Source organism: Anoplolepis gracilipes, chromosome 15 (assembly GCF_047496725.1).
Source record: "Anoplolepis gracilipes chromosome 15, ASM4749672v1, whole genome shotgun sequence".
Taxonomy (NCBI): Eukaryota; Metazoa; Arthropoda; class Insecta; order Hymenoptera; family Formicidae; genus Anoplolepis; species Anoplolepis gracilipes.
The window spans coordinates 328,703-340,221 of NC_132984.1; the positions used below are offsets into that span (position 1 = coordinate 328,703).

General features: G+C 30.2%; 2 protein-coding genes across 2 annotated transcripts; one reads left to right on the plus strand and one right to left on the minus strand.

Moving 5' to 3' along the window:
- Window positions 1-2,154: 2,154 nt before the first annotated feature.
- Window positions 2,155-6,717, minus strand: LOC140673915 (uncharacterized). Its single transcript, XM_072907168.1, has 8 exons — window positions 6,561-6,717; window positions 6,273-6,337; window positions 5,886-6,108; window positions 5,440-5,774; window positions 4,850-5,192; window positions 4,496-4,663; window positions 4,132-4,299; window positions 2,155-4,047 (listed from the first exon to the last, which is right to left on the minus strand). Exons 3-8 carry the CDS (start codon window positions 6,070-6,072, stop codon window positions 3,065-3,067), a joined length of 2,184 nt encoding a protein of 727 aa, XP_072763269.1. The 5' UTR covers window positions 6,073-6,108; window positions 6,273-6,337; window positions 6,561-6,717; the 3' UTR covers window positions 2,155-3,064.
- A 517-nt stretch (window positions 6,718-7,234) lies between these two features.
- LOC140674270 (RCC1 and BTB domain-containing protein 1-like) lies at window positions 7,235-10,905 on the plus strand. The gene is made up of 12 exons (XM_072907691.1): window positions 7,235-7,548; window positions 7,707-7,873; window positions 8,073-8,218; window positions 8,290-8,483; window positions 8,719-8,865; window positions 8,935-9,187; window positions 9,287-9,417; window positions 9,496-9,756; window positions 10,011-10,135; window positions 10,224-10,336; window positions 10,414-10,544; window positions 10,648-10,905. The coding sequence occupies exons 2-12, from the start codon at window positions 7,776-7,778 to the stop codon at window positions 10,774-10,776; spliced, it is 1,728 nt and encodes a 575-aa protein (XP_072763792.1). The 5' UTR covers window positions 7,235-7,548; window positions 7,707-7,775; the 3' UTR covers window positions 10,777-10,905.
- Window positions 10,906-11,519: the final 614 nt, after the last annotated feature.

Genomic DNA, 11,519 nt, shown 5'->3' on the forward strand with positions numbered 1-11,519 from the left:
ATATTAGATTTATAAATGTAGTAAAAAAATTGAATAACTTTCATAAGATAATTTTTCATTTATATACTTGAAATAGTAAGATAACTGTCCCAGTTGTAAGTCATGTCCAAATAGTAAATCACTTTTGCTTTTTAATTTATTTTATTAAACAATTCATTATTTAATATATTTATTATAATTAATTATTAAACATACTTAAAAAGGAACAATATCATTATACATTATCGCACCATCTATTAATAAAATATCACATTTTTAACTAAACTATAATATTGCAAAATAATTAAAAAAAGACTACATATTTTGTAAATGAAATAAGTTATTATCTCTGTAAAACAATAAGAGCAGGTATGTTATTTCGTATTGCAATCGGGACAAAAAAATTTATAAGTGACTTACAACTCACTCATCAATAGATGGTTAGGTTATTAAAATTTAAATAATTATTTTATATACAAATAAAAACCTTTTAATTTTAATTAAATATGATAGCTACAAGTTTAGAAAATTATTATGTAAAATATATATTTGATTTATTATATTTCTTTTTTTTTTAAACATAAAAAAATCGTAGTCAACAATCTTAAATGGCTTATAACTGGGACAGCTACATTATGTACTTCATATTCAATATTGATAAATAAATATTTATATATATTTATGCGAAACAAAGTAATTGTGAGACGCCAAGTTCACAATTATCTCACTTTATGTGCCGATAATTTTTTAAGCATTTCTTGCCAAACTTTAAGCGCTTAAGAGTTTCACAATAGTTATTACAAAAAAGTTCTACATATGCGTAAAAATTATTAGAATATTAATTAAACAAATTAAATGGTCAAATTAAATGGTTAGTCATATTTCCATACCGATTAACGAGACTTTGTGTTATTCTGCGATTAATTTTAATTTTAGAGAGAGAGAGAGAGAGAAAAAGAGAGTTCTATATATCAAAATTATTAAAATATTTATTATTAAACAAATTACAAAATAGATCGCCCAAAACGCCAAACGTACAAATATCGAGATGACATTGGTCGTATTTCGATAGTTCTATCTTTGAGGTTTCATGTCAGTCTACAATATAATCACTTTTAATTTTCAGAGAGAGTTCTATGTGTAAAAATTATTACAATATATATATTGAACAAATTAGATTGGCCGAAATGGCAAACATCAAACGTACAAGTACTGATTGTGAGATGAGACGCTGATTATTTTTGAACGTTCCATCAATTTTAAATAAGACTTTGTGTTATTTTTTTATGTCGTTTTCTGCATTCACTTATATACTTTCTGAACAAAGTTCTAGATATGCGTAAAAATTGTTTGAATATTTATTAAACAAATTAGATATCGAAACGCCGGTATAACATGAATCTCATTCACGTCCAGTGTCTCGGGCGATCTAATTTATATAATCATCTAATATCTAATATTTTAATTTTTGCGCATATATAAAACTTTTTTTAGAACTTTTGTAAAACTATTTCAGCTATTCTCAAGTGCTTAAAATTTGGCAAAAATGTTTAAAAAATTGTCAAAGTACAAAGTGAGACGCAGCGTGAGCCTGACGTCTCAGTCCCGACTTTTTTCCGGCCTATTCTTTTAACGGCCAACACTATTTGTTTAATCTAGTTATCAAGAATCACAATCAAAATAAAGCCAAACCTCTCAACTCGAAGTAAAGTGCCAGTTTCACATACATCCACATAGAATTGCAAATTGCAATTTGCTATGCGATAATAACTATAAAAAATTACTTGGCGAATAATACGTAATAAATGATCTGCTTGTCCCCACAAAGTCTAATTCCAAGTCTGCTCATCTCCTCCTAATCCTTCGTTGATGCATAAACTCTTCATAAGCACTCACAAAATACTCGCGCGATATTTTGCACGACACTCCCATTGATCTGAGATCAGTGGAAATTGCGATTGTTGGCTCTCTCCCTTGATACTCCCCGAAATATTACATTCCGCGATGTTTTTTCCCCATAATATGCTTCGCACCGCACATGTTTGTTCTTTGTATTCTTTCCTCCGCGACGAAACAATATAATGATAATTTTTGTCAACACGGAAAAAATATAATAATAAAAATTAGAATATAATATTTTGTAATTGTAAAATATATTAACATAGGTACAAGAAATCAGGCGCGATATTTTTATTCAATAATATATAGACAAATATTAATTATATACAAGTATCGTTTTACAAAAGAATAGTACAATTATTAAAATATTTTGATATAAACAAATAATCGTTAACTAACAATGGAACAAATATACATATAAAAATTTATCATTTTTATAGTTTGTACAGAAAGGGTCATTAATGCCTTTACACATAAAATGCATATATGTTTTCCATATATTATATAAATGTATTGATACGTGCATAAATTCATTTGTAAACGCATTAGTGACACCATCTATACATATGCACATTTAATTTATTATAGACGAGCGGAGATACGAGCGTCTCAGTACTTATATGTCCGATATCTCCAACAATTTAATTGTTTAATTAATATTCTAATAATTTTTACATATACAACTTTTTGTAAAACTAGAATCGTAGAATTTTCAACCGTTTAAAATCTGACAAAATGCTAAAAAAAAATCGTCAACAAACAAAGTAAGACGTAGGTAAACTTGACATCTCAGTTTGCCTCGAACCATTTTTTTGTTTAATTTTAGTCAGAACTATTTGTTTAATTTTATCAAGAATTTTAGAAAAATACTTTATTAAAAATCAAGCCAAAACTCTCAACAATGAATGAGTTTCCACAAATGAGACGCCAGTTTCACACATACGGCTAACTGTTTACAAGATGAAAAGCAAAATTATGAAAAAAAGAATTTTTTTAAAAATTCCCTGAATCCCAATAAAATTTCACGAGACTTCCCTGATTTTTCCCCAGATACAAAAGAAATCCTTGAATATTCCGATTTTTTGTTTTTTTCCAGAAAGTAGACACCCTGTGTGTGTATTTATTTATATTTATATATTTATCGCTAATTTTGCTCTAGTTCTGATTTCCGCACTCGAAGCGTCGATCAGCACGGCTTTAGCGTTTCCGCAATTCTACGTCTCCAATGCATGTCGCTTTGCTTTCTTCTACAATTATCCTGAGAATCCTTTGGCAATATCGTTGCTTCCGAATCATTTGTGGATTTCTCATTCACATGTCCCTCTGTCATGTCCAACTGCTGTGTAGTGTGCTTTTTGATCGTAGAGACACAATTAGTTTCTCGAAGAAAAACTACATCATTCTCGCTATAAACATTACAATTTTCTCCTTCTTCGAGAGTTTTCTCTTCTCTTCTCACCGTTTCATCCTTATTCCGATTACCTTTCTCTTCCTCGTTGTGTCTCGCAATCTTCTCCTCGTAGACGTTAGCCGCGGGATCTTTTCGCTCTCCTATCGATCCACTCGGCTCGATTCGCAAAGACGTGGCCGCGGTGGAATTGTGATTCTCTTGCGGTGTGAGCTTATTGTTGGGATAAGAATTCACTCTGGAATTCCTATCCTTGAGGCAGCTGCGCACAAAATAATTATGGCTACTAGCGCTTTGCGGGTATAATTTCTCCTCGATTCGACAATTGATCACTACAGCCTCGGCGATAGGAATCGGCTTCGTATACGTTAACGTTTTCTTGTCAGTCCTGTCCTCGAGTCGCCTAATGTTGATAGGCCCGTTGATCACTGGCACCGCATTGCTCACTTCGCTAGTGGTCCTTATTACAGGCGTAATATTGCCCATGGAATCCAGCCGGGAATTGATCTGATCAACGTGGGAACTCGGAAACGTCGCGGTGACCTTGCCAGGACTTTTCGGTTGCGTTTTCCTCGGCTGTTTCTGTCTCGATCGTTGCTGATTGCTCTTTGTCGAGCAGCTTTGCGAGTCTCCTTCGACGACCGATGCTTCACGCACCTCGCAGCCAAAATCTTCGGTATGATGGTGCCTAATGTGCCGGTTCAGGTTGTCTTTGCGTCTAAATGGCGTCTGGCAGTACTCGCAGGAAAATGGCTTTTCATCTGGAAAAAAAATAAGCAGACTAAAGAATTCGAGAATCCTCGTTGGCGTATAGAAGAATGTTATTCACATGATACTTAACGCACCTGAGTGCACGGTTAAGTGTCGTCTCAATTCGCTCTTGGATAGGAAAACTTTATTGCAATGACCGCAAGAGAACGGTCTCTCCTTCTCGTGAATCCGTTTGTGTCGTTTCAGCAAGAATCGGTCCTTGAAACTCTTGTTGCACTCGTCGCACATGTGTGGTCGCTCGTCTATAATAGTAATTATTTTTCATTTACTCGTTACATTTATCATTTGCTCGTTTTTTTCTCACTTGCAGACGCTTTGAAAACTTTTTGTCAATTTGTCAGTTGTGAGACTTAAGAAAAAAAAAAAAAAAAAATATATATATATATATATTTTTTTTTTTTAAAGCATCATTCAAAAAATAAAACTTTTTCCACTTACTTGTATGCGTTCGCATGTGGCGTTTCAGATTAGTTAATACACAGAAAGATTTGTCACAGGATTTGCAGTTATACGTCGCCGTCGCGTTGTGTACAGTTAAATGATTCTTCAAATCTTCTCGTTTGCTATATTGTTTGTTGCATTCAGGACATGTAAACTGCTTCTCTTCTAAAACATTGAAATTATAGTCACATAAATGCAGAGTATGTATCACTTATAATTCTTTAAAAAAACAGCTTATAATCTTTATAATAACTTTCCTACACTAATTATGATTTATTTTAATTATTTAATATCGATATACATCGTAGAAAGAGAAAGAGAATTAATTAAATAATTCTATAGTACGCTTACTGTGAGAAAACATGTGCCTATTGAGTTTGTTCCGCTGAGGAAAAGCCTTTTCGCAGATGTTGCACTTATATGGTTTGTGTCCTTTATGAACCCTCTCGTGATACTCAAAGTGAGAGCGTTTGACGAAGCTCTTGTCACATAAGGTACATTGGTACGGTTTAACGCCTGTCACACAGGCATCATGATAACACTTGCCCTTCTTGTTATGAAAGATTTTACTACACACATTACACTTATATTTTTCTGGGACACCTGGCACTATTGTTATATGACTGCGATCGCGACATTTGATATTTTTACTCTTCTTCATAGTCTTTTCGAGCTTTTTCTCCGTCTGATTACACTGAAAAAAAAGAAAAATATATGTTCCATCAATTAGCGCAACAAACAATCATCACTTTCTTTCACTAAAAATTGTTTCTCAATTCTAGCTTTTAATTTCTTATGTAGTAATGGAAATTAGTAATTTAAATTTAACAAGCTTCTTATCACATCAATATAATGATGAAATTGAATTATATATATATATATATATATATATATATATATATATAGTAATAATAAATAAAATTTAGAATTTGTTTTCTTACACAAGAAACTTGCAAACTCGCAGAATTGTGATCATTTCCATTTTTTAAATGGGAATGAATGTCCAATACTATGTCATGAGTCTTTATCTTTGGAATGTATAAATTGTTGGAATCATTATTGCTAATTGTATCATTTGTGGCAAGCTTGTAGACTTTGTCTTTGTCAAAAGTGACATTCTTATAATAAAGATCCGACGATCTGTGCTCAACAGAAGCAGAGTCGGTATCCTTGGACTTGGAATCCTTGTTAATAACTAGCTCTAATGGCAATACAATCTCCTCGCTGGATGATTTGTGTGTATCATTTGAATCTCTATTTGTGGAACATAGTTTCTCTGTAATATATTAAACTTATTATAAAAAAGAAGTGATTCAAAAAACAATAAATTCAGACCAAAAAATCTTATAAAACTCCAGAGAAAACCTATGTATGTAATTTTAAGTACCTTGAGCTTGATGTTCAGTTTGACAAATTTTACAACCATGTTCCTCATATAACAAACACATTCTACATTTGGTATGGCCACAACTGTCCTTCACAAGTCTTGAGAAAGACGCGTTTGTAAGTTGTCCACAATTTGGACATTCTTCGCTCATTATAGTGCATTTTCTAAATTCCTTAGGAAATATCATACTCTATTTTCCGCATGCTCTATTTCTTGTATAGTTCTGAGTTATGTAAAGAAAAATAATTATTACGTCAAATTTGCGTATATACAATAGAATGCGATAAAATAAAATTCTAATAATAGTAAACTATAAATAAAAAAAACTTATAAAGATCTAGTCAAATAGCAATTTTTTAATAACTTGACAAAATCAATCTAACTTACTTATGTTAGAAATTGCTCATCGATGCCAAAAGTATTAATTCACATTGTCTCATTTCTCTATATTCCTGAAATAAAAATGTTAATAACAATTTACTTATTGTAAATATTGTGAATATTTATGCCTTATTTTCACTTTATCTCCCTATGTGATTTTTTTTATTAATTCTAAATAAATAAAATGATCTTTAATATATATAATACATGTAATATTTTTATATATTTTATTTATAATTTCATCTTCTTCATATTAATTACTAAACTTCCAAAAGTTAATTACTTTACTCTTACAATTTTTAAAGAATTCCAGAAATTTATTCTACAATATCGCATCTTTTTATCGGCTACAAAAACATATAAGGTAAAAGATGCAAAATCAGAGGCAAACTTTTCAACTGCGCTTTCTAACCTAACCTTCGGTACTAAATAGTCGAGCTACAGCTAAATCAGAATCAGCTGTTTAAAGAGTTGCGTTCTAAAATTTATTTCTTAGAGTAACATTCGATCGACCAATCAGGACAAAGGAAAAAAAAAATAGAAATTCCTTATTCTGATTGGCCAACGAAACATTAATCTATTTTAAGAAGTAAATTTTGGAACATAACCAAAATGTATAAGATGCGTTTCGTTTGACATTATAAAAGTTTCAAAATATGTAGTAACATGTCTAGCATGGAAAATCCCCCGTTTCCTACTTGGCGATCATATTTCGCATGCGCTTCTGCGCATGCGCTAAAAAGTCGCGCGAATAACTAAATAAAATAATTAACGGCGATAAACGATACCTTTTTCTTTTTCTTTTTTTTTTTTTTTTTCGATCGAACAGGAAAAGTACAGACTACAGAAACTGTATGGCCAAAAATAACAGGTAGAAATTGATTCAACAAATATAAATGTCCTTTGGATTTTCTTAAGAGGATTTCAAATTCGAAAATTTAGGTATATATCAAAGGTACAAAGGAGAAGGATACACGACACCGTCGATGACACGACACACATGGAATGTACAAGTAGAAATATGAGAACACTTTCACTTCAGTTAACAGGGTCTAAACGGCGTCGTGGAAAGTGACGATTTTTCCTGCGAACGAGAAGTTACTCAAATTTATATAAAAATCGAAATATATATGTTACCAGTTTTTATTCAGTTTATATTCTTATTTATATTATATTATATACATATATATACTTTTATTTATCGTCTCAAAATAAAGTCGTAATAGCGCACACGTGTATAATACAACTTCGCCAAAGTAATCACCAAAGTGATATAACTTAGGTATGTGTATCAAATAAAAAATTGCGATAATTTTCGGTTAACGTTCAATCAGGTTTTAAATAATTAGTTTATTTTATACAAGCTGAAATATGTAATATATATTGACATATATAAACTGAGATATATGTGTATAGCTATGTAACACATTCCTTTTTCAGAATTGTTTCATTTAAACGACATTGCCAAAGATACCAAAGATATAAAATTACTTATTTTAATTAGTCATTATGTCTACAAAGTCAGAAGAATTACCCTCTTTTGGAAAAAAAACAAATATTGACAATGAGAAGAAAAGAAGCCCAACGACAAATATTAATGAAGAACCGTAAGCTTGATGTTTTATCTATTTATTAGTAAGCTTGATTTTTCTTTTTTTTCTGTAAAGAATATATTTCATTTCTTGTGTCAAAATAATATCACTCATGTTTGTTAATCGCATGAAATCTGAATGATGTGAAAAAAAATCTTAAAATTAATTTTTCCCAAAATGATTAGTTACTAATTTAAAAATTTAACGTTGACAGAAATGTGCAAAGAAAGAAACGGAGAGTTTTACGCAGCTGTCTTCCGAATTATGGATACGCTTCGGATCTTAGAAACTGGCGAATTTTTAACTTCTTGCCTGCAGAATTTGCCTCGCAGATTTATATGGTTATGGCATTTGGTGATGGTAATTTGCTAATTTTCTCTATCTAACATTTGTTTTTATATAATTATTTATGCTTTGGTATATTAAACTAGATGCAGCTTTGGTTGTAACAAAGGAAAAAATGGTATATGGTTTGGGTAATAATTGTAACAGTCGATTGGGAATTGGTAATATTGCTAACACTCTTCAACCCAAACAAGTGGAAGCTTTGTGTGGGAAAAATATAAAGACATTTTGCTGTAATAATTATATGACATGTGTCTTTGCACTTACAGAGGAAGGAGTGGTATGACACAAATTTATGTTATAGTAAAAAAATTCAATTAAACTGTAGAGAAACTCACAAATGATTTTTGAGTTGCATATAATTTTTTTATTCTTGCATTGAGAGAAATAAAATAGTTTAACTATTTATTTTATGTATTTATTTTTATAATAATGCATATGTATTTATATATTATTTTATTATTTTTATTTATAATAAGATATCAAAGTCTACATAATAGCACTATTTTTTAAAGTTATATTCCTGGGGTCTTGGTGGTCATGGATGGGGAAATCAAGGGATAACACGCACACCCATTCGATTGACCAGATTAAGCGAGAAATGTATCATAGACATTGCATGCAGCAATGATCATTCTCTTGCTTTGACTGAAAATGGAGAAGTAAATGATAATCAAGATTTTTATAATGATAATTTTCAACTTTTTAATTTAACAATTGTTTAATTTAAGATGTATACTTGGGGGACTGAAAAATATTTGGAAATGTCTAATGGGGACAAAAACTTTAAGAATATACCAATGCTGATAAAATATGAAGAGAAGATTGTCCACATTGCTTGCGGTTTATTTTTCAACATAGCAATTACAGATAGTGGTAAAATATGTAGTTGGGGCTTAAATAATTATGGCCAGTTGGGGATAGATAAGTGTGAGAAGGAGACTAATCCACATATAATTGATTCATTGAAATCTGTTAAAATAGGTAATTAAAGTATTTTTGTGGTCTTTTGTAAAAATGTCAAACACATTGTTGTGTAAGTGCCAAGAAAAATTATTGATCAATTATATTAATTTTTTTTAGCTAAAGTAGTCTGTGGATCCGCGCATACATTGGCGCTCACTACAAACAAAGTGATTTATTCATGGGGTAGAAACAATGTGGGACAGTTGGGACGCGGCATAAAAACGGAAAAAGAAGTGATACCTACCATGGTAACTCATTTATCTATGTAATCGTCATGTTAAAGGAAACGAAAAAAAAAAATAGAAAACTAAAATATTTTTTATTAGTTGAAGGTACCCGAAATGGGACACGTGTTGGACATTGTCGCTCGGCATAATGGAAGTCTAGCCGTCGGCGAGGATAGACGTATATATATATGGGGTCAATGTTTTAATCAGGAAATTTTATTTCCGATTGTCACCGCATTTGTGAATATACATGATGTACTCGCGTACAATGTGCCGTACATCATTAAACCGCCGGTTATTGATCTCAGCGATGAAAAATCAAGGATATTAAAATGTCTGGAAACGATATTCGATGATCAGGTATATCTCATTTTTTATTTCATATCTGTTGATTCTGCATGCAATACTTTTTCTTTGTAAGATTAAAACCAAATAAATCAAGGCTTTAGAGACAGTAAGAAAAAAAGAAGTAGCTGTACTTTATTAATAAATATTATTTCAAAACCATTATAGCAGATCTTCTTTTTGACTTTATTCGACAAATGTTTACATTAATATTTAACACGTGTGTAACGTTTAATGGTTTCATTTATGGCCTCTCTTTTCTGATACAGATAACAAGTGACTTTACGATACAGGTCGAGGGACGACCTATCTACGTTCATAAAGTTATTCTGAAGATTCGTTGTCGACATTTTAGAAACATGTTCCATTATAATTGGTTGTTTCACGGTCAAAAGTTAGTATTTACGAAAAAGCTAATTATATTTTTATTTAGACTTTTTTAAATTTATTTTATTGCACATTAACACATGTGTTTTTAATAGAATCACCAATTCTGCTATACTCGTGCACGATCGATTCTCCTATATTGTATATAAAGCTTTCTTAAAATATTTATATACTGGAATAATTGATCTGCCTCTAGAAGAAATATTAGGTGAGTTTAAATTAAATAAGTTAAAAATTATACTCTTATCAATTACAATTGACGATTAAAGAAACGTCTTGTTACAGAGCTTATGAAATTAGCTGATGAATATGATGAAAAAAATCTTAAAAGGGATTGCATTCAAACAATAACAACAAAAATTACCACAGCAAATGTGAGTTCCTTATATTCCAAGGCGATCAACTATAATGCAATGGTAATTGTTACAGTGTGTAGTATTATTTTTCTCAGAATTTATTAATCTCAATCTAATATATATATATATATATATGTGTGTATATTTATGCACTTGATTTTAGGAGGTGAAGGAATTCTGTGTCCAGTTTGCACTAGTTCACACGATAGATATAGAACAAATGGAAAATTTTATTACATTGAACGATAATGTAGAAGGCTGCGATATTAAAATTGAACCACTCGATATATAATCAGAGAAGTAAGATATTTTTGTAAGATTTTTTATGCAACAGTATAATAACATCTTTTCTTTTTTTTCTCTTTCTTTATTTGAACTATGTCAAATTTATTAAATGACACAAAAATCTTATTTGCTTTGTTTTCTAATTTACATAGTATATGTATGTTATGATATATGTAGATATTACATATCTTGTTTTAATTCTTTAATTATATTTCTGCGTAGAATTTTTTTACAATATTCATATAATAATTTAAAATTTAATCATACACGACAATCCTAGATAAGTTTATCACAGATTGGTATTTCTTTATATGTATTATACTGTATGTTAATCATGTTAACAAAGGTCTTTATTAATCAGTTATATATAATTTATATATATTCGTTTTATATGCTTTATGCACAAATTAAAAAGTAGTAGAGTTATAAATAAACATGTATATTATGCAAGTACTCATTAGAACAGTTTATGTACATGGGATATATGCTCTCGACACATACTTAGGAGAGTTATCTATATATTTTCATTTTTTTTTTTGCATTGACGAAAGCAGGAGAGATAAATTGATAATTTATATTATAGTCAAAATATTCAAAATTAAATTTTTATATTACTTAAAAGTAATTGTTAAATTACATGATTTAATATTCTTCTTCTATGTTTAAATTGGAAGCTTTTAATGGTAATTGCATAAGGATTATAATTTAACAAAACAATGACATTTATTACATTATCTTTATTCCCGGCGA